The sequence below is a fragment of the Bufo gargarizans genome, chromosome 4 (genome assembly GCF_014858855.1).
Source record: "Bufo gargarizans isolate SCDJY-AF-19 chromosome 4, ASM1485885v1, whole genome shotgun sequence".
Taxonomy (NCBI): domain Eukaryota; kingdom Metazoa; phylum Chordata; class Amphibia; order Anura; family Bufonidae; genus Bufo; species Bufo gargarizans.
Genome location: NC_058083.1, coordinates 503255903 through 503280828, shown reverse-complemented (window position 1 = coordinate 503280828; position 24926 = coordinate 503255903). Strand labels below are relative to the sequence as shown.

General features: G+C 38.0%; 1 protein-coding gene across 1 annotated transcript in view; it reads left to right on the top strand.

Annotated features, from left to right (window-relative positions):
* PKDCC (protein kinase domain containing, cytoplasmic) overlaps positions 1-24926 on the top strand; it is a 51958-nt gene that overhangs the window by 7212 nt on the left and 19820 nt on the right. Inside the window, exons 2-3 of the mRNA XM_044289982.1 lie at positions 19847-19969; positions 20844-21115. Of these exons, the coding sequence (XP_044145917.1) occupies positions 19847-19969; positions 20844-21115 (395 nt within the window). The remainder of the gene's footprint in view (positions 1-19846; positions 19970-20843; positions 21116-24926) is intronic.

Here is a 24926-nt window from a genome sequence, read left to right as displayed (position 1 = left end):
TTAACTTTTTTTTAAATATTCTCTCTTTTTCTTTCTCTTTCCCCAAAACTCGCCTGAATCAAATCACCAAAAATTTGGTTTCGAATCCACCTTACAAAATTTGATTTTCAATCCATCTCATTTGTAATCAATTCACTCATCTCTAACTCAAAATTTGGTCTATCAGTCCCTGTGTATACATTTTTTGAAATACTGTTCAATAAGTCTAATTAATTCATACACAACTTTTTGCTTTACATTTACTGATTCAAGCATAGCTCTTGGCTTTTAATTATGTCTTAGTTGTTGCGATACGAGAACTTGAAGCTAAGAATTATACAAGGTTCACATATAGTACATTTGTCGAACCCAGTGTTTATTGCAATATCGTTTTCTTTCACTGGGCCAAAAAGTGTTAATGTGTCAATTTTCCAGAGGTAATAGAGCTAAAATCTGGACTGAACCCTAAAAGGTTCAAGTGAATCATGTTCCAATATTTGAAAACATTTATTGTACTATATATCCCTTATTTTCAATGTCTACAAGCTTGTCAAGATAGGGCAGAATTTTTAGAAAGCGTAAGGGACTTATCGCTAGCCATTGACTATTTTGTGCAAACACAGCACCTTCTGTACCTCTTTCTGTCACAATAAGATGGATTAGACGGTATTATCATGTAATCGGCACCATTCTACACTGTAAAATGAGTAAGGGAAACAATGGATTTCATAGAGGTGATGAGACATCTACATAACCTCTGTATCCTGGGACGTGAAAGAGAAGTTTTTGAAAAAATTCTGAATACAGCCCATTTTATTAGGTTCTTTACCCATTTTGGATACATCTTCTTGCCATTCCTAAATTCCTTTCTAAAAAAAAAAAAAAAAAAAAGCTATTGTGATGGGCAGGTGCACTCCCATTAAGATGGAAATGTATTTGGTTGAGAGGCTTGTTCATTAAAGTAGATTTAATAATGAGAGGGCATTTGGGAAAGAGGGGGATTTGGGTCACTGATTTATTTTAACATAAGACTTAGCAGCACACTAATTGCCTCCCAGTTGCTATGTATCAAATACTCTTGATGCCTGCCTGTCAGGAAGAACTTTTGTTTCCCAACTTGAAAGTTAAACGGTCATTTTCATTCTCATGTTTCGGGCGGAAAAAAATAACCTTTGTCCTTTCGCATCATTGATGACCTACACCATGTAGTTGTTTTATTCAATTTACTGAGACAAGCCCTCACTATTAATTAATTTTATTAATGAGAAAAATTGAGACACACCTATTTGGTATGAATATGGTCAAAAGTATAATAAGAAAATGATAGAAAAATAACAGCTTTAGAAACAATTTCCAAAAGAGACTCAATCACAGAGACATGGCCCTCAACCAGTTCTCTTTCATGATGTTGATACTGTTCATTTAAATTGAACTTCCTACTTATAATCATTTATAATTAGATGATAAATGTTCAAAAAAAAAAAAAAGACTGATTATTAAATAGGTAATAACACAAATATATATAAATTGTTGGATGATGCCTTTATGATATTGGATGCTCCCATGTTTGGATACCCAATACTGTCTATTCTCCTCTCATATTCAAATCGAGCCATGGATGATCCTCTGGCAGCTTACATTTCTTCTTTTTTCTTTCATTTTACTTTCTTGGGTCTTTTTTGTGTAAAAATTAAAGAGAATGTGTCACCGAATTTTTTTTCTGCCAGTCAAAACCAGATAATGACACATATCCTCTTTTCCAATCAGTTTTTATTTCCTGATTTTAGATTTTTTAATTCTATTTCCTGAAAATGATTACAAGGGTGGCCATTTTGTTTAAGCTGTTCTTAACAGCATTTAAAGGTAACCTTTACAGCAGCCCCAGACACAGTGGGCATGAGGGGACCTCATTAACTTCAATGGGAGAGTTTTCTAGGCGTGCTCTGTGACCTGTGCAGAGGTCAGGAGGGAGGAGATAAGCTGTGATATCACTTATTGTGAATGATGGATCCTGCCTATAATGATAAGCAGATAACTGCAGAAAAATCATCTGCACAGACCAACAAGTGGCAGCTAGTATTAGGCTTGAAAAAGGTTCCAGTGTGCGAACCGAAGCGTTGCAATTGGTGAATAAACTACACGCTTTTAGTTAAGGAAGTGCCGTGGATTTTCTGGGATTAGTATTAGGCTTAGTGGTGTATGTTTAACATAAAAATGTGTCATTTTCTGAAGACACATTCCCTTTAGGCCTAGTTCACACAAACGGTTTTTTTTGCGAGTGTACGGGCCGTTTTTTTGTGTTCCGTATACGGTCCGTATACGGAACCATTCATTTCAATGGTTCCGCAAAAAACCCAGAATGTACTCCGTATGCATTCCGTTTCCATATTTCCGTTTTTCCGTTCCGTTGAAAGATAGAACATGTTCTATTATTGCCCGCAAATCACCTTCCGTGGCTCCATTCAAGTCAATGGGTCCGCAAAAAAAACGGAACACATACGGAAATGCATCCGTATGTCTTCTGTATCCATTCCGTTTTTCTGAAACACCTATTGAAAATGTTATGCCCAGCCCAATTTTTTCAATGTAATTGCTGTATACTGTACATGGCATATGGAAAAACGGAACGGAAAAACGGAAAGGAAACGGAAACACAACGGACCTCAAAAACGGAACAATGGATCTGTGAAAAACGGACCGCAAAAAAATATAAAAGCCATACGTTCGTGTGAACTAGGCCTTAATCATAAAAGAGTCATAATAGCTACAAAAGAGACAAAAACTTCACCATAAAAAAGTTTGGATTTTTTTTTCATATATTTTAAGATGTTCACAATCATAATAGGAGATATGTAATAAAATTGTATATTCCCAATTAATATAATTGTGAACTCCACTGACTCAGCAATTCAATAAAATATACATAATATGCACACAATATCTGGGATATTTAAAGAAGCTGAATCATTGTCCTCCTCAGCATGATTCTAAGACATCATTTCCATTCATATACACTGTATTTTGCTAAATGCTGACTGCAAAGAATAAGAAAAAAAATATATGGAAAAGCATAAAAGAAAAGTATAAAATATAAATACATTTTATCCATAAATGAATACTATGAATATATTTCAGATTTGTAATTTGTTTAAAACTTGGATCTATATTTGTGTTTACTAAGCTTTCTTTTAAGGCCCAGTCATGTGACAGAGCAAAATTATTGCCTACAGGCTCACACATAACATATATCTTTAATTTATGAGGGTAATTGTACTGCCTGTATTAGTTAAAGTACTCCGCATTGTAAATCTGCTCTCCATTCATGGGTCTGTGAGAGAATCCTCTTAAACACTTCCATGGGTTTGCAATAAATAACTGTACAAACTAAGGGGGGGAAAAATAACCTTAGCAATGTATTTCAACCCACCCCGCTAACGTTACGCTAATAGCTCATTTAAACAGTAGCAATCAATATGTGAGGCAGACAGAGTTTTTTTCGAAAGAAAATGAGGCAGTTAAGATAGCACCCATATGATAATACTTATGACTAGGATTTCCTTACATAAACCACTATGCATAGTAATAGTTGCTTCAAATATTAAAATTGCTGACTATTATATTATTAAAGAAAGTTAAAGGACTTGCTTGGAAACAAACAATGCCTTTAAAAAGGTTAAATAAGTAAAATTCTAACTAGTGATCCCTTTCCGCTCCTGTCTCACTGCTTACCGATTCTGCTGGTCTGTACTCCCTGGTCATGGAAATGTGATCACTCAGCCAATCACCCATGAAACAGAATACTACTCTTTTACTTTTTGAAGCCATTCTGCTGCCCTTTAAACATTTTTTACGATATTTACAGAATTTCCCCTAGTTTCAGTGGGATTGATCAGAAACTAGTGCAGGCTGAGATAAAGCAGTTTCAGATACGGTATCTCTTGGTTGTTCTTTGCATCCATCAACATGTTATTGGCTGTTGTTTTAGGGCGGTCTATAGTCAGCGATGAACATTCAGACTATGGACTCTTACTCAGGGCCGTAAAGAGGAATAGGTTGAGTATGTAGCCATTGGAGGTGACGAGAACCCACAGAAACTGACACACCTGGTTTACATAGGTGGTCAAGCATTCAGACAATAGATTTACTCAGGACTGGGAAGAGGAATAGGTTGAGTATGTAGCCATTGGAGGTGATGAGAACCCATAGGAACTGAAACACCCTGTTTACATAGGTGGTCAAGTATTCAGACCAGACCATAGTGTGAGCAGTCAGACTATAGACTCTTACTCAGAGCTGGGAAGAGGAATAGGTTGAGTATGTAGCCATTGGAGGTGACAAGAACCACTTCAGTGGACTACCAGCAGCCGGGCAACCCATTCATTGATGACTTTATATGTTTGGATGTTACAGAGTTGGAAGGAACAGGGGAGCACATACTATACATAAAAATGCAAGGGATTTGTGGGGAAGATGGGCACAGGGGAAATATTGTTGTCCGTCAGCTAATGTGCTGAATTTCAGGGAATATACAGTATGGCGGCACAAAGGGTAATATTGATCCATATGCACTGTAAGTGTCAATTCTGCAGGCTCCACATACATGGCTCTGCACTAATGACTTCTGAAATCCTTCTTGTATATTTATTGTTATTGTGGCAAATTGTCTATTGTCTACAGAAGCGCATACCGTCCTCCCAATTATTGGTGTTTAAGAATTTTAATTTTTAAAATGAATTTAAATGCATTTAATAAAAAAACTTTATAGACAACCAATAACTATGAAAATGTAGTTTGAGCTGCAGGCAGCGTGTTATAGAGCAGGAGGAGCTGAGCAGATTGATATATAGTTTTTTGGATAAAGATTAAGTATAACTTAAAAGAGAGAGAAAAAAAGAAAAAAAGTAAGAGACTAGAGAGAAAAAAGTATAGCCCTAGGAGACCTTAGAGTGTAATACACATATCTCAGGCAAATGATTTGGGTAGAATCAATTGACATCCAAATCAAATTGGTCAATTGACTCTGAATCAAATTTTGAGCAATTTGTTTATCTCTAATTACAAGTTTTACAGAATCTTTTCTCAAAAAACTATATACCAATCTGCTCAGCTCCTTCTGCTCTAAAACCTGCTGCCTGAAGAGTGCACTGCATTCTTATGACGACAGGTTCCCTTTAAATCACCCATTTTTTTCAATAATAAACTATCTGCTATAATATTATTCCCTTTAAAATGTAATAAATCTCCCTTTCAGTCATTTAAGTAGGACGTCATGGAAATGTTAAATATGAAGAATTATGAAAATGGCGGTTTTATAAAGGGAATTTTGTCAGTCGCCATGTTCTCTAGGTGTCCTGGATATAGACAGACATCTGTCTAGTCACTTTATAAATACTGCTCCCCCCCATTACTGAATACAAACGCCTTCTTTGTGAAGTAATTGACATCTTTCATTTGGGCGCTACAGCTTTACGGGAAGGTCGACGCTTCCATCCATGGAGATTTCATCACCTTTTAATATACCTCCTGATTCTCCTGCTCATAACATTGCCAAAGTCGTAAGGCTGCAGTCTATATGTCCGGCTGGAGTCATCAGGGAGTAATGGATGATAATATTCACACTAATTAATATTTCACTTTTGTAAACATAAAAACACAGTATAATAAAAAGTTTAAAGGGATTTATGGGTCAAAAATATGGCATTTGAAATATGTCCTGTACTTATTATTGCATGGTCCCCCTCCCACCTAAATACCAACTGCTCAAAGAGATCTCTTCTTTTCCTAAGTCAGGGAGCATGGTGACACTATTATAATACCGAGACATTAACATCTGCCCATTATGCCACTATGTGTCATTAATACGGATTATTATGACTCTGTGCAAGCGAGCCATAATACAGCACCTATAAAAGCCTAACGTCTATAGCTGGCCATACACATGAGATTAGATCGACAGCTGTCTCTCCCAATCCTCCCAACTTGGCTGAACATGCATAGGAGAGAGGGGAACGCCACTGCCCTGAAAACAAAAGGACGGGGCAGTTGAAATCCAACATGTCTGATCCCATATCTCCCTTGATATCAGCCATCGTGGGAGAGTCAGGAGGCCACCATACACATTAGATGGTCAGCTGACCTGGCCAAAATAGTCATGATGTTTCTAGCAAGAAAGGGATGCAAATGAGCTTTTAACAAGCTCTGCCTCTAATGCCACCAGATGTAAGGCAGCTATCCTATAAGTCAATAAGTCTTACATCTGGTGGCATTACAGGCAGAGTTTTTTAAGAGCTCATTTGCATCCCTTTCTTCCAGGAATTCAAGAGGAGAATGTATGGCCTATAAGTCTCCTCATGCCGATTAAGGCGCTCTCTCCCCAAGGAGAGATAGTACCCCCCAAATACTGTTCCTATAAATGACTTTGATTCCAGACATAGATCAATTCATGGCTTATCATAAATGTCCCCTACTCAACTTGAATTGTAAAAAAGACTGAAATGCTGTGCAAAAATGTAAAAATGTTACATATACTGTCATTTCGCAATGAATGTGTTGGTATTAAACAAATGAGCCCCTATCTACAACTGGGATATTTTGCTCATAAAAGGGTTGTTTCATAAAGGCATACTCTGTCCATATACCCTATTAGGGTATAGGGACATTATAATTTGGGTTCCCTGCTCAGAACCTCCCCTTTATGAGCCAGAACTGAAAGCACCACTGTACTAATGGTTCTCGCTCTGGTGGACTAAAGTGTCCATGTATTACACGGCTGGTCACCGAACTGAATGGAAACTGCAGGAGAAATGCCTGATTTTCCTCCGCATACCCCAAAGGAATTTTTATGGGTCTGCTTTTGAAAGGTGTTGTCTCTAAAGTGACTACAATTTTTTTCAGAAACAAACATGAATTTCTTTAAAACATCTTAGATTTTTACATAATGGGGTTCTCCAATCCAATCATCTTTCTTACACAATATGATAGTAACGATAATATATTGAGCATCACTGTTAACCCAGTAGTAAGGAACCTATGACCATTAGTCCCTGGTGGTCCATATCATTCTCAGGCTACCTCTGATCTGACCTTTATGCCCTTGTACACTATGTTATCAATCTATTCTAGGACTTATGACTGAGGCACACGCAATAAAGGTATCAGCCAGGCTATTTTTGCAGAGCATAGGGCGTGTACTGCCAGACCCCATTGATTATAATGGGATCCATCGGGTTTCTGGCATGTGGGCTGGGTTTTGGTCCAACGAAAGCACTGGATCCCATTATAGTCAATGGGATCCTGCTTTGAATACAGCAGTATCTAGCTAGGTCAGAAACGGTGAACTCTAGCAGTCTGTTTCTCTGCCAGAACAGCCTGACAAGTGTGAAACCAGTCTGACAATACATATTGCGGACATTATAGTTTCCATAGGGGTTTGCCATCCAGTTTTAGTGGTAGTAAAAATCTCCTTTGCCTAACTATAAAAATATACCTAATCTCATATTTTTCTTACTAGGTAGCTTTTCCCCAGGACTCTAGGTAATCTGGACAGTAACCACTATGGATGTGGTTATGGTAGCCATATTGGTTTTGACAGCCAGTATTCCTCAAAACAGCTATAACTTTAATTGGCTAAAATATGTTAGAAATTTGACGGTATTTGGGCAGTTCAACTGTGTACTGCTACTAGGGGTAACAATGAATCAATCATGGCAGAACCTATCTTTCTCCAAGAGGATAAGCTGCATCTTTGCTCATAGACATGTATGCTTGGCTTATCCGAGTGTGAGTGTTCTGCTCTTTGGTCAAAAAGTATCTCATATCTTTGGCTGTTATTACACGCCCAATCCTTTGCTCTTCTCATCACCAGAGATGTACAGTCAGTAGAGATTAGTACATTTCTTAAAACTTGATTCGGGGCAGATTTGGTTGAGTTGGTTGAGTTGTCCAAAAAATTCAACATGAATTGAAAATGCTTTGATTGCCAGGAAAGCTCTCTCATCAATTCAAACTAAATTTGGGTTAGAATTAGAATTTTTTTTAAAAATTTGTGTCTTCCAAATTCTAGAATTTATTCACTCAACTCTAATGTCCCACTTAGCCACAAAATACTCCTAAAACACGATAACAGAAGGCATCTTCATACTTATCAGTACTTTTTTAAGGAGAAATTGCTGTATTTATATAGAAGCCTGTCACATAGGTTTGGATATTTTGCAGGTGAACGCTCCCTCCTTTCCTCTAGTTACCTTGCTGTGTTTCCCGCACCTCGTCTTTGACCTGCATACATGTAGAAAGCATTAGAAGCTGCTTGTAAAGTGCATGTTTGTGTTTTGCAGTAATTGTCCATCAAATGTTATGACATGCTCATAAAAGTGAACGTTCCCACATCCAGATCTGCAGTGATTTTGTTAGGGAAACAATCCTTCATCCGTTACATATTAGGCCTAGGTCTGCCGGCTTTGGAATACAGTTTGCTTTGCTATAAAGAGGTTAAGGATGAAGTAATGTTATAGCCTGAGCGCGTCTAATATGATTAGTTACTTATTTACTGTAATCATATTTGGCATTTACTTCTTCTGAGGGCTGCTAATTCCATAATTTCAGCCCTTAAAGGGATATCACTTTATCCTTCCTTTAGATCGTGTAATGACGAATAACACTGATATATAATTTCCTCAGACCATACAGGTGCAGGAAGGTCTGAATATAGAATACAGATACAATGATGTAATACAGTCCTTGAATTATCCTCAAGTTGTTAGCCTAGTCAATGGTTTCTAAGCTGTTTGTGAGTAAGCAATGTAATGGCCGGTTATGTCCACCAACACAACTACTGCAAAGGTTGTCACCCAGGTTTCCTAGACTCCTGAAATGAAATTTTGCTTAATATATTAAGTTAGTTATTTTTTGTAATGCTCCAATTAGGGGAAGACTGACCATTGGGTATTAGGACAGTCCCTGAATGGCTGTGGTCAGAATGCCCTAGGACAGTGATGGCTAACCTCCGGCACTCCAGTTGTGGTGAAACTACGACTCCCAGCATGCTTCATTCATTTCTGTGGAGTCCTTAGAAAAGCAAGTGTGCATCTTGGGAGTTGTAGCTTTACCAAAGCTGGAGTGCCGGAGGTTAGCTTTTACAGCCCTATGAGTACTCATTAAAATGCAGTCAATAAATGCCCCTCAAATGATTTTGAAATCAAAGCTACAGTAGCTGTTAAAAGGACTATGATATTAATGTCCACAGTCCTAGTTAATTCTCAGCCCTCCCAGGGACCAAAATACCCAGTTTGAAGCTGGCTGTCCTTTCATTCTGCTAACAACAATTTCCCACCTTGGTTTACATGCTTGGTTCGGTTGTGTTCTCAGTGGGTAAACCGTTGCCAGACATCTCTGACAGTGTCTAACTAGCCTCAGAACAAAATGATTAGACATGTTGTAAACCAACGGCCAGATCCTACTTTCCCCCAACACCTGCTGTCAGGGAGAGTTGGGATAACCCAATACACAGTAGGCCAGGTATTTAGGGCCAGATCGGTGTGTGTACACTGATGGCATTCGTGCAAGCATGCAATGTTTTTCTCTCCGATGCATTTTGGCCTCCTACATGACAACTGATGTCCTGGATAAATGTCACATCACAATCACATAACAAACTATGATCCCATTCTGGCTCATTTCCTGCTTCAGGAACTGAGCCAGAGAGCCGGATATATGTGTAGGGGGCCTTAGATGGTCAACCTGTCCTTCTGAAATTGGTGGCCAACATTCATCTATAATGTATGGGCAACTTTACTTTTACTTTATCTCAGTTTATCATTCTGTTAAATATAATTTGTTGTTCACTGTTGTCAGCCATTTCCTGTAGTTACTTCAGTAGGATTACTTACAGGAAGTCAAGATAAATCCCAGCTCCTACCTCTAATATCTCCAGTTCTCAAAACCAACAGAAATATTTACAGATTTGAGTGGCTGATATAATTTCATATAATTTGCTCTGTTAAAACTTTAGGACTTTTAGTCCTCAAATGCCCCCCTACGATGTGGAGCTAGAATAGAATTATAGCTCTACATGAGTAGAAAAAGATGGATAGGCTCTCCTCCTGAGTAAGCATTACACAAAACGTGCGTCGAGGGTGCTCACCATCTTCACGCACCCTAAGGTATGTAGTTACATGTAGCAATACTATTCATTCTTGCACAGATCTCTTTATGTATTTCAGTCAGTCATTGTGGTAGTCACATTTAGGGGGGCCTTTGTTTACACTGCCTAAGAGTTATAATACTAGGGCTCACTGGCATAGTACTACTGGCTTACCCTCCTAGTAGTCCTGTTTAGATTTTTAGGTCTTAGGGATAAGGTGCAATATTGGTATATCTGGATTTTTTCGTTGAGTAAAATTGACTGTTAAAGATGGTGCTATATGTTTAATTCGGTTACTATAATTATGATATGTAATTTTTTTGATTATAATAATACATGTTGATGTTTTTAAAAGAAAATAGAGCTGTACTCAGTCTTTTTATTGGTTTAGTATGCAAGTTTTTGTTATTTACTGCTGTACAGTGCGAACATTTTGGACAGAGTAGAAGTACATCTGGAGACCTTGTATAAAGTTGCAAAGAAGAAAGTTCTCATATATTCAGGAGGTCAAGGAGACACCTTGTCAAGTGGAGAGCTTCTAAAAATAAATAAAAACATGGGCTGCTTCTCATGGCATTTACGAGAAGCTGGCATTGACGGGGTCTCTGGCAATTGGCAGCTCAAGGAAATACTTGGAACCAGGAGTGAGGCATTAGATGTCAAAGCCTGTACAGTGTGAGAGAGTGCTGTCTGTGATTACAGATAATACACGACAGATACACATGTCAAGGAAGGAAAAGTCCAGGTTATTGAGTTAAGAGCCCAGAAGGAGGATGTGAGAGACCAGGGATATACAGGGCTTGTACACAGGGACGGAACCAGCTGTGAGCAGAGTAGAACATTTCTGAGATAACAGAAAATGGACACCGAGATAAGCTGATATCACTGCTTAATGTAACTTCCCCAACAAAATAAGAAAACAAGGATGAAAGAGTAAACTTTTTGGATGACCTTGTGTGTCAACAAGGATGTAGAGGGAAATTTTATCAAACTTTCATGGTCTAAAATGTGGATCTATTTTCATGTTCTATTGAATTGACTATCTTTTCCCTTCTGAAACTTTGCCTCGCCTACCAACCTTAAAATAGTTTAACCATTTAATTCTCCTGTCATTTGATATAATTTTTTAATTTACTCCAGTGTTAACTTCCAAATTATTTGCTGCAATAAAAAGTAAGTCTTCAAAATGCTTTTATGGGAGAATCCAAAGTAAAGATATTTCCATATGAAATTGTAGACATACGGAGGCGCAGTAGGGACCCACATACCTCTGCGGGTGCTGTATTACAGTTCTGTATGACTCCGGGTAATACGGTAACTTGCATGAGCCCTTGGCATGCATGTTGGCTCAGCAGAATTTTACAGATGAGGAATATTGCCAGAAAAATCAGACTGATCTAGGTCATTTTTCTAACCAGTACAAACGCCCAGGTATTGTCTGACAGATCCCCATATGTGTTAAATCATCTAAGGCACACGATCGTGTTTTGGACAGTGGACACAAAGCAAGCAGTCAGGCCATCACCTAATGACTAAGCTAATTGCTGATTGGTTGCCCTAAGTGAGCATATCTTGCTGTGTATTTGTGATTAATGGTATGTTCACATTTTTAGACGCCAGTCTACTGCGCTAGTGGTGGACCGCAAAAGTTATGTAGAGGAGCCGGAGTATCCACCACTAATTCTAAATGTAAGATGGCTTCTTTGCTGTCTTACATTTAGACCATTTTCTACGCCTAAACCAGGCGTAGAAAATGATGAATGAGATTGGCTTGCCAGCCCGTCCCCTTTCTCCCATGCCACGTCCTCTTTTTTTAGATCTGGCATGAGAGCGGAAGAAGTCGCAGATTCTACCGCAACATGGCGTGCAACAGAATCTTTGCCACAAAAGTGGCGTATATCTGTTCGTAAAGGACCCCCAATGAGTTTACAAAAATTGTCCTTTCTGATGTGTCCCTTTAAATTGCCTTTTATCTTTGATTTTGCTATCCTGATACCTCACTGCTCTCATTTATATCCCATGTCTTTCTGCTTCAGCTGGCAATTAGCTCCTGATAAATCCTGTAATGAAAGCAGCATGTAGTAGTCTGTGTTCTTATGCTTTCTTAAATTAGCCTTTTCATTACAATACTTGGGGCAGTTAAACATATGTTGGGAGTATGGCTGCAGAGATATGATTCTATATTCATACAGCGAATGAATGTGTATAGAAAAACATATCTGTGCTCACTGATGCATGAAATTGCCTTTTTATGAACTTATTTGCATAAACAATGCTAAGTGAAAAATTTTGAGTTTTTCAAAATTGTTTTGAAAATTTTTACATTTTTTAAAATTCTCGGTTGTATTTTAATATTATTTATTTAGAGTAATATTTTTTTTTTATTTACCATTTAGATTTATAGTGTGTTTGGGCAATGTTAGGAGTAATAATAATAATAATAATAATTTTATGAAATGATTTTAATACAAATATTTTATAATATTACTCCTACTAATGATACTTTATTATACAATAATAATAATAGTAATAATAATAATATTTTAATAAAATGATATTAATACTAATATTTTATTTTATATTACTACTAATAAAAATACTTTATTTACTTTTTATACTTTATTACTTTAATAATAATAATAATAATAATATTGCTCATTTAGTATTTACCATTTAGGTTTATGTTAGGGGCACTATTATTAATAATAATAATAATACTTTATAAAATGATAATGTTAATAATTAATAATAACAATAATATATTAAGGATTCTTCTTCTCTGTATTATTATTTGTATTATTTTGTAGTAGTGGTATTACATTTCCTATAAAACACATTTTTATTATTTGTAATCACATTTATGTCTGGACTGGCGTTGAAAGCCTAAAAAAATGCACAATTTGAATAGTAATTTTTCCTTGCAGATTTTCATAGCTCTATGCTCTTGTCCATAGTCTGCGGACACGTAAAGAATGCTGAGTGCGCAAATACTCTGTAAACAGTGATGATATTCTGGCTAAATAAGGTTTCTTCTTGGATTTTTACCTAGCCACAAATCTAAACCTTTTACTGTTGCTGCTACCTGATGCATTTTAGTGTTCGGTGCTAAGTGAGTGAGACAAAGTGAAGTTACAAATCCCTATGTAATGCAGCCTGAGTGGAAGAAGGGATTTCGGAGTTTGCCTATACTTACAAACCGACGACAGCTGAATAATGCAGTCTAGTTTGTGTTTTGTTCGAAAAACTTGTAGGCCCTTTGTGTGGAGTCTGACCTTTGCTTTTCTTTGTCATGTAAGGGCAGCTGTGTCATTTTAATTTGCGGTAATGTGGAATGCTGGATTGACATGAAATGGCTGGTTATGTCGGCGGGAAGACTTATGAGACATTCACTTGTTACCTAGGAAATCAATTCAGATAATTATATTAACTAAGTCCAGCCTTCGGAATAAAATGTTACTGTGCTGTGTCTGAAGTAGACAATTGAGGCCCAAGCAGACGCAAAAAGAAAAAATTGCAAAAATGTACCGGGCTCAGGCTGCATATTGACATTGGGCAGACAATTGTCTGTGTTTTTAGGCTCCTTTACTGTTTGTGTTATATTAATGGCCTTCAGGTTATTATTACGTTTGAGTTATATAGCAGCAATGGACTCCAGAAGTAAGTGAAACCAGGCAGGAACAGTAGAGAATTGGAGCCCTGGAGAGTTTAGAGACCTAACCAGGTAATAGATAATATATTGGACTAGGAGTTTTACTAATCATTTTTGGTTGTGTCAGAGCTAGATTAAGTTTAACATGGGACAGTATGCAGCACACAGACCTTCACCTTCCCGTAATAACTCACGGCTGTATAAATACTGTATTCCTCCTGGATTAAATTTAGCAAACCCTTCGAGAGGCCCGTTAGTTGGTGGAAATATAATCATTAAAAAGCTGTTTTCATTTTGTGTGATCCGATTAAGGATACAATGTACAATATTCACAACAATATAACAATGTGTGAAATTTCTTATCTGATAAATAGCATAAAAAATGCTTATATGTGTATAAAAGCAGTAACTGGTGAATTCAAATGTCAAAAGTCACAATTATCGATAAAGGAATTTCTTAAGATTCCTTAATTTGACCAGAATCTAAGGTGCTTCAGTTGACTGGAAAAGTCTCTCTTTCTTTCTCCTCTCCCTCTCTCTCGATTCTGATCACACAAAATTTGGTTTCATAGGAATCAAAACCTTTTGGAAAGTTCAGGTCACATTTTAGAATTTTAGAGTCCATTCACAAATTTTGTAGTCAAGATGGATTTTCTGAAATCCACTTTTAAGACAGGGTAAACACAGGGTTGTAAAAACTGTATCATACAGATTATATATATATGTGGCAAATAAATGTAATGTGTATGGCAAATAATGTAATGTGTATGGGGGCAACCAAACAGCCACCCAAATGTCAACTGTTTGCCAATCCTTTACTTCAAGAGGAGATAAGCTCCTGCCAGAGGTGGCTGGTAATGGAAACAGACATGAATATTTGGCTGTTCCATTTACAGATAGGTTGTAGGAGAGAACCAGTGACCCTACAAGTGTCTGACAGCTATTTAAGGATGTTAACATTTGGATAGGAGCAGAATAATAAAGTTATCAGAAGCACTGATTCAGCTGCATGTCAGACACAAAAGCCACCCAATGGACTCCTTTGACTACAAAGAGGACCGTCAGGCTTTTGTCATGGAACCTAGCAGTCAAAATGGTGTGACAAGAAATTTTTATGTAATATGAGATGGAGGAACTTAAAGGGGTTATCCGAGTAATAAAAAAATATAAAACCTTATAAAACTCATCAGGACTTATATATACATTAGTTAAGCTTGATTTCTTAAAAGAAAACCCAAACTTACACCTTTGGAAAGTTCTGTAATTCTTACTTTGTTTTCATGCTGCAGCAAAGCTGTGGGGGCGTGTAACAACAATGCCTGAGCTCTCCCTCGTGAATATTTGTGCCTGCTCTGCACAACCTAACCTTGCATACAAACACTGTCGCATGGTCATCTTCTAGCTCACACAGGCAAAATATCTTCCTGTTACATTGCATACCTATCTAGTATCTATCTATCTATTTTTTTATTTCCAAAAAAGGAGGCAGCACTCCAGATAAAAGTGAAAGGTGATGACCCAATTTATTCTCAGGCAACGTTTCAGCCCACTCAATGAGGCCTTTGACTAGGCTTGACAAAGGCCTCATTGAGTGGGCTGAAACGTTGCCTGGGAATAAATTGGGTCATCACCTTTCACTTTTATCTGGAGTGCTGCCTCCTTTTTTGAAAATATTGTACAGTGGAATGGTTGCCTACCTTCCCTGAGGATTTGCACCCTATTTACTTTTTTTTCTAACTGTGCTGCTGTTGTATTTTAGTTTTTTTGTATCTATCTATCCATCTCATATTTATCTATCTCCTATCTATGTAAAGGACAGCAGTATATAGTGTGTGTATATATATATATACACACATACATATATATATATATATGTATATACTGTATATATCCAGCAGTATACAGGACAGGAGTATATAGTGTATATATATCCTGCGGTATACAGGACGGGAGTATATAGTGTGTATATATATACAGCAGTATACAGGACGGGAGTATATAGTGTTTATATATATCCAGCAGAATACAGGACAGGAGTATATAGTGTGTGTGTATATATATATATATATATATATATAGAGAGAGAGAGAGAGAGAGAGAGAGAGATATCAGTAAATATATATCTCTGTATATATATATATATGTTCTAATATGGACATAGCTTTACTTTTGGGTGTCTGGTCGTGGGAGGATTTATAACGGCTGCCTGCACTGGTAGGAATCGCGCATGCGCGATCCCTCACAGGAGCTGGCCTTCAGTCAGAGACAGAGAGAGAGAGAGGGGGGGGGGGGGCGGCGTGTACAGAGGCTCTGACATTTTGTGTACAGAGCCGGGCCACTTCCTCAGGCTGGGATTAGCTCGTTCACGAAAAGTCAGCACAGAGAGCCTGAAGGATGACGTCGGGGGTCACATGTCCCGCATCGGTGCTGCCGAAACCCGATCATTAGGATGAAGACAGTACATGACAAAAGTACTATTTAGTGTATTCTCAGGCACATTGTAAGATATATATATATATATATATATATATATATATATATATTACTTGGACAACCCCTTTAAATGAGCCTCTAACGCTGATGGGTAGGAAGACTATGGGGATAATTTATCATTTTTTTAATTTATTTTAGGCCTCCCTTATATTTATATGAATAGAAATGCCAACAGGCTACAATAATAACATGAGAGAAAAACAAGTGAAGTGCCATATGTTTATTGCAGCCGCCAGCTCTGTCCTTGTATATTATGTTATTGGTTGTTATTCTGTTCTTGTTGTTTGCACTCTGTATTTTTATGTTCCTGGTTAGTGTTTTATAGACAGCCGCTGTGATGATAAGTAGGGCTAATGTATGTTCTTACACAATAGATTTCCTGTCTTGGGAATATCTGAAAGTACGTTGAACTTTCCTATCTTTTACCTCTTTGTTTTTTTTTTTACATTCCCATTAAGTTCATAGTATGCTCTATAGTTGTGCACCTGTCACCTAAATATTCTGGATGCAGCCATCTTTTGGCATGAGTAAATATGAATTTAATAGACTGAGCGATATAGCTTCAATATCATGAACGTCAGAAGGCGGCATTACTAAAGGTGGGATAATTATAAAAGTGTAATAAAAAAAAGGTCTGACAATGTAAATACGTACTAAAACACCTTTGTCCCATATGGGTAGTTGTTGGCCTATTAAAACAGTGCTTAATGGAGTAGTTTACTAGCCACTAAGTGCTTTTTATTTACTTCTGGAAAAGTGCTACCTTTGCAGTGAAATAACCCAAAGTATTCTTCACATAACAATTACATTTGCTTTACTTTAAAAGTGGTGCAACAGCATGACATTTCTACATGTATCAGGGTTACATACATCAACTATATTCTTCTACATCTATGTTTTTTTCTCTCAATTGTTATCCTAAATAAAAAAATGTGATATTTGCACAAATGTTCAAATTGTACTGTTATAGTAGATATATATATACGTTAGATACATGTTGGGAGAACCTGCTAATTTTGATGGAAGCAGCCAACAATCTAATGTGTATGGGGGCCTCCCGATTTTCTCCTGATGGGAGATGTTGGGGTAGATAAGAATCATGCCGCTGTAATTTAATAGTTCATCTAGCAGCTTTCCTCCCTTTCCCTGTTCAGGACCCATACATGCTTGGCCATGGGGAAAAGGACTGTGTATGGAAAGGTCGGAAGAGAAAGCTGTATGCCAAACGAATGTCTGACAGTTATGTAATTGCATGTCCAGCCTTAAAATGCTTGATCTTGTTTAGAAAACCTAATTTCAAGTACCCATTTAGAGCATTTTAATATAGGGGGTTCCTTAGTTTGGGACTTTCATCAAGGAGCGGAAGTAGAGCATGTTAGAAACAGCAACTCTTTGGAGGATCAAACAGGTCCCACCATTATGGATTCTGGTTTTGCCACCCAGAACAGAAGGGCCTGCTGTTTGTTTTGTCCTCCAAACGCTTTCCATAACCCTTGGGCCAACTTCTGACCACCTTATTTGCTTAATATGTTTCTGGATAAAAGAGTCCTACACAAGTTCTTGTAGTAAAGGACATAGGCCCAATGAGGGCAGGACCTTCTCTATCCTTGAGTCCCAAAGGAACAACATGGTATACGTGTATGGTATGTATGCTCTTGAAATGAGCCACTCTTATAGCTGCTGTTCTCTGGACCAGACAACTCTGACCAATTTCGTAGGAGCACAAGAGATACACTATTCCCCCAGTTTATAAAAGGCCTAACTTTCTAAACATATTATCTTTTACACATGCACCTAATAAACTAAACATAACTTGCTTCAAGTTTTGAAATCATCTGGCCCATACTTTCTACTAGGTAAAAATTTGCTTATAACATATGGAACATGTAATAATTAAACATTAAATGGCTTTTTGGGCATTTTAGTGCCAGGGTAGCAAAAGCAATTTCTGGGCATGCATCATGGTCTGCTATGGACTATCGACTATAAGTAATAGTCGATGAGAAATGACCATGATGGGAATTGCTGTGCAAAATTCTGTCTTGTGTTTAACTACTCCACAGTTATTACTATTCCTTCTCAAAATAACATCTAAAACAATCCTTCTGCCTGTATTAGCCAAATAGAAGAGTTTCTACTCACTGTTCATCTGCTCTACGAACACTTCCCAACACTCAAAACAGATGTAGACAAAAAAGAAGAAGAAGAAGAAGAAAATTTGAGGTTAATTGAAATTCCTGGCAGCTGATCACTGGCACAATTAATTTCAAATTACATGATAGTACCGTCACGTTTAAATCAAAATCCGACTCTGGGTTTTGCCAAAAAGTTTAATTTTTATGGGTTTGTTTAATTATCTAATTAATGCTTATTTAAGAAACAAAGTGATATATTCCAAAATGTTTTACATTAAGGAGTGATGTTGTAATAGGCTTCTTTATTTATTTATTTTTTGCATCATTCTAATCTAGGAATGACAAGTGAATTTGTGTGACATTTTATAAAATTGAGGGTTTCCATGATTTCTTGGTAAATATGGCTCACGAATCTTAGATCATGTGAGATGTTAGATCATGAATATATGTGGTCTGGAATGTATTCATTCACATCGGCACTTGGCCTGAGTGGGGCTCACAATCTCAACTAGCCATAGACCTATAATGCAAATAATTGCAAACTTATAAGTATATGGCTTATAAGTATATGACATCAGGAGATCAGAGATAAGGTTTCACATGAGACATCAGCTGACAGGACTGAGAAGTGATACTCTGCAAACATACAGATTTTTAACCACTGTATCTAAAAAATGCCCGAAGGTATCCATAGCCTTTAACACCAAGACATCATTAGTAATGTCAAAGTGACAGTGACATATATAGGTATGGGTAAACGGATGGTAACAGTCTGTTTAATAACACACTGCACTGTCAACAAATGGTTGAAAAATTCTCTCTTTTAGGTGGCAAATGCTTTCTTTTATGTTTTTGAATGGTGGTCTCCATTTTCAGAGATTCATGCACAGTGAATCCCAAACATTTTAGATTCACCGAAATCTGAATCTTTGGGAAAATTTATGACAAATTTGATTCATGCTGAATCGATTCACTCACCTTTAATGGACAGGTTTGGCCAACCTAAGTGCAATGTGTTTAATACGATAGGAGTTAATGAGTCTACTCAGGGGGAAATTATTGTCACATGAACCCTCGATTAGGCGAGAGAGCTTAGAAGAGCTGAGTTGCATTCTCACAGATACCCTAGTAACAATGACTGATGATGCATACCCTTCAAAGAGATTTTTCATTATTTCCACTGAAACTGTGTCTAAAGTAATCAGTTGCGTCTTCTTTGGGTTTGTCCTGTGCCGGTACCTATATAGGATGAATCCCGTTGACCCCTGGTCGATTAGTTTTACCACATTTTGTGAGCTATACCATTCCAAAAACTAGAGATTTGAATCCTGAAAAGTAATGTGGTCTATAAATTGTCTCTACTGTATATATTTGACAGGGGTACTTAGATGTTTCAGTACTGAATATCTGTCATCTAGATTGATCTCACCTGCCTGTATTCTGTTTTTTTAGCTTTATGGATACTGTTATCAAGAGAACAATGACATATCTGATACTCTGACAACTATCATTGAACTGGGTTCTCCCCTAGAGATGATTCAGCTCTTACAGTCTTCTTGGGAGGACAGATTTCGAGTAAGTGGTTTATCTTGATTCACTATGGCTTTCTTTATCTATGATCGTGTGACAAAAATGATCATTTCATTGAATGTAAATTGAAGAAAAGACTATGATGGAAAGATGATGCACATGCATTCACGTAGTGTATCCAACTACCGGGGTTGCCCTAGTGGGCAAGCTCTTAATCAATCTACATGAGTTACAGCACTCCTACAGGTTAAATTGAGTATTACAGCTTGATTAAAAGAGATCTTCGGGATATAACATGAAGGGCACTACAATTATCTATACCACCAATCTGACACTAAACTTTAGCCTAAAAACAAAACAATGCCTTTTATGATAAAGATTATGAATATTGAATATTGAATGTTGCCCCTGGAAAAGCTCTAAGGCCTCATGCACACGACCATATTTGCACACATCCGATCCGATGTGCCTATTCTGCAAATCATGAAGCAGGTCCTATCCTGGTATTTGCAGATCCATCCAGCATCATCTGCAAAAATTACAGACAGTACACAGAAAGCCATCTGTTTTTGGCCATTTTTTGCCAATCTGTTACTAGATGCTTGGGGAATTTCCTGCACACCCGTGGGTGCTTATGGATCAGAACAATTTTGTAACAGTTTCCTTCGTTTATCTTCTTTTTTTTTGTTTTTACGGACCATGAAATATTGAAGACCTACGGAAGCAATACAGCTGTAAAATACGGACAAATGGAAATGATGTGAAACTAAATAGAATGCAATGTGCGTGTGCATGAACCCTTAGTGTTATCTGAACCCACACATTCCACACATTCCACATCATTTTATAATGTAGAACAAAAATAATAGAAAGAAGTCATTAATTAGGTTCTATTTTCCAACTTTTGTATATATTTCAGATTTGCCTCAGCTTAGTACGGTTGTTGCATTACCTGGCCCACTCCCCTCTTGGCTCCATTACTCTGTTGGATTTTCGCCCTCGGCAGTTTGTAATTGTTGATGGTGAATTGAAAGTGACCGACTTAGATGATGCAAGCATGGAGGAGACACCATGTGCAAGCAATGAGGACTGTTTCATGGAATTCCCTGCAAGGAACTTTACACTTCAATGTTCTGTTGAAGGCAAATGTCAAAGCATGAATGAGAAGAGGAACCTCTATAACGCCTACAGGTACAAAATACTGACTTTACTGTGAGATAGATTTGCCTTAAAAGTTTTCCATCACCCAAAATAACCACAGTAATTCTAGCCTAAACCTATTCTATTGAACGCGATGATGATGAGCCAATCTAATCAACTTAAATTTTTGCATTTTACTTTTACCAATGTGAGCAGCCGAATTCCACATTGAGCTCCCAAATTATGGGTGGGATGAGTCTGGTGCCGCTGTCCCACAATTTCCCCGGCTTTGCCCTTTGTGAGGTTGCCTGACTGTCATGATCAGTGTGGGGGAAAAACTCCACACTAAACACAGGAGGGAAGGGGAAGAGTAACTGGGCCTGGAAACTAGGGAAGAAACAGGTCACCTCCTAAACAACCCTAATCCGGGCCCTAACTATCTATCAATATGAATAGACCTTGAAGGTAGGAATATTCATATGCTGTATACCTAGGCCCCTATATCCCTATAAGGCCCTGGAATGAGGTTAGGACCAGAGACAACCCATTCCTCCCCAGATGGACGAATGGAAGTCTCTGTCTCAGGACCAGATACAAACAACAGGGAATATAACAAACACAAAACAATAAGAAAAGACAAGACTTATCTGAAAATAGAAAACTGAGAAGCGGCTACTTATGGGAAGTAAATTACCAACAAGCAACACCTGAAGCAAGGGGTGTGGCATTCACCAAAACACAGACACTATAAGAACCACAGTGAACTTGTCAATTTAACCCAGGAGTTGCCAGTCTCTCCGATCTCCTGGTACCTGCCACGGGAACGTCCGTGATACTGACACTGCTTTGAATCATCACACCTACAGTTCCTTGCGCTTCAGAGAGTGGACATAGCATAGGTGTTTGTGCATGCACAGAGGAACAAATAAGCGCAGTAGAGGATTACAAAAGATTACTGCAACCATGTGCAACCACTAGGCTGAAAATGACCTGTATAAACTAAATTGATAACCAAAGGAGATACAGGAAATACCAGTAAGCGAAATACCTTGATGCCTGCAATGTCAAAAATTAAAAAATATTGCAAACATGTTTATTATTGTACCCAGGATAAATTCAGCTGCATTTACATTTATGGAAAACCTATTTAAAGGGAACCTGTCAGCGGCAAAACCCATCCCAAACCGCCAGCAGTACCTTTAAGTAGCCGGCAGTGAGTTTCGAATGATGATTGTCTTACTGCTTTCTGATGAGGCAGAAGTATGAAAAACGTTCTTTTATCCTCCGTCCGCGCTATTTTTGCTTCCAGTCAAGGTAACCAATTCATAAAAGTCCCACAAAGAGTTAAAAATAATAATAATAATAAAAAATATATACAATTTCACCAATCCTGCTGTTATGGTCCCAGTTGAATACATTGGAAATGCCTGATCAGCCAATCACTGCCCGTGATAGTGATCCACCTCAGCTGGTGATCGGCTGAGTGGGCCTTTCCTGCCATTTCCAGCTTGTCAAACTCGAACCAGGCAGTCGAAAGCAGTGGGAATTGGACCAGTGTCAGAATGGCAGCAGTCAGGATTTGGTAGAGCTAAGGTATTTTTTATTTTAACTCTATGTAGCCCTTTAAAAAAAAAGTCTGCAGGGGAAAGCACGGATGATATGAGTGGGGGTGGCAGTAATAGAGATGGTGGTGGTCCTTACACTGGTGCTCCCTGGGATATGCAGTGATGGGAAGGCTCACTCTTTCTTCCCTTTGTGGCACACCATGGATTTGGGGAGTCTCCTGCCTGATGATGATTCAGGGTGTCATGTTGGTGGTATATTGTGGGGTGCAATGCACTCGAACAACACATTATAGTCAATCAATAACAAATATTATAGGCTACATACCATCATAGTGCAAAGACTCTCAGGAGAACCGCACACCCCCAACGCACGTTTCGGGGAAGCCTTCCTCTGTGTTGTTTGAGTGGGACCCGTCTTTTTGAACCATATGTTTGTTTGGTTATTATGTCCCGGCGCTTGCACTTTATAGGCAGCTAGTATCTATTTATGATATATGGGATTAACTTACTGCTAACTTTTCACTGTGCACTCCTTTTGCCACAATATAAACAATACTATTGCAGGGCCATCCCATCCTTTAGGGGAACCGTACCTTTTTTCTACTGTAGTTTTTATCTCTGTTAAAGGTGGTAACCAGGCCTAGTTGGTTTCTCTCAGTCATCTAGGATCTGTACTTAGCTCTCAAACTCTAGCAACCAGACATAGGGGTACAACTCCTCTTGCTGCTCTTTGTACTATATCACTTTCCCTCACTTAAATTTTGTACTCACAATTTGACACTACGAGTTTCCCACTGTGGGGGTAGTCCTTAGTAGATCCCCAGTCTGCTAAAGTATGTCCAGGCTCCCAAGGCCTTACATCTCCTGGACAAGCCTGCTGCGAAGTCCAAAGGTTGCACACAATTTACCTCCACAGTTTGTTTTGCATGCACCTCCTCTCAAAACTTGAATGCTCCATAATGTCAAACTTTTCCTTCTCAGAAAAGTCTACCACACTGGCTGGTTCAATACCCAGAGCTGTTCTCTGCTGCTTCTGCTCACTTCTCAGGCCTACTCTCTTGGAACAGCCCCACCTAAGGACTGATACTAAACGGCCTGTTATCACAGTCTGCACCTTGTGGACAGAAAATGCATATAACACACACCAGAACACATCTTTTTCCTTTAACCCCTTAAACAGTGGGACACTGCATATTTCTCTGGAAAACCCATTTAATACCATGAACATAACAATTATTGTTATAGAATAGATAATTAATTGTTATTTTTTATGATTAGCTAATGTAATGACGGATATTTTTGAAACCATATATTTTGCAAGTAAGACTTTGTTGGGTTAGTGTATGATCTTGGAATATTTTCTATGCAATTTAGATTTTTTCTTCGCTCCTAATTTATATTCTGGATTTTAAGGACATTCAGAATCTGTTGTTGACCTTGCATAGTTTACCTCATGATTAATACACGACCCCGTGAACTTTCCTCTTACTTGTCTTTTTAATCTGCTGTGTTTTCCCAATCCCCTTTGAACTAACAGAAGCCGGCCTTGTTGCGGCTAAATCAGTGTTCCTAAGACAGAGGGTTGTGGCGAGAATCCTCTTTCTTCCTTTCAACAGACAGTGAGCGTGTGCTGATTTATGACACTTTGCATTAGGACAAGGTTGATGATTTCAACAAGCTAAAAGGCCATGATGAAAATGAACTGCAGTAAATGGACTTCTTGTGGAAACTCTTTATTCATCGCCACCCAACCGCTAGTAAATAGATTATAGGGGTACTTGGCAAGTCATGGCATATCAAAACTCTGTCCCGACTGGGAAGTCGCACTGGAGGCAACAATAGCTTCAGTAGGGAGTTATTTTATTAATAAACTGTGCAAAAAGCTTCAGTAGCTCATACAGTAGAAACATTTTTTAAAATTTTTGCAGTAAGGGGCATAATAATTGTATTGTGTTTGCAGCAGGGGGATCTATGCAAATAATAAACAAATGCATGAAAAGCAATTCCATAGTGCAGTGTTATTCCCAGAATTACTGTATTAATTGGCTACAAAGAGTGCCTCTGGTTTTGGAGGACCCATCATGTCTGTGTATTACATGATAGATACATGTGCAATGCTTCACTTCCCCTGTGGAGGCACTGCAGATGAAATTAACACTTGTTATTGGGTTCTTGCATAGATTTCTGCTGATCACTCGGGGAGCCAGTGGGACACCCTGTAATCAGCTTATCAGAGGACCCTTTTAAAAAAGGGATTGTTTAACCCCTTTTTAATGTGAAACTTTAAAAAAAAAATA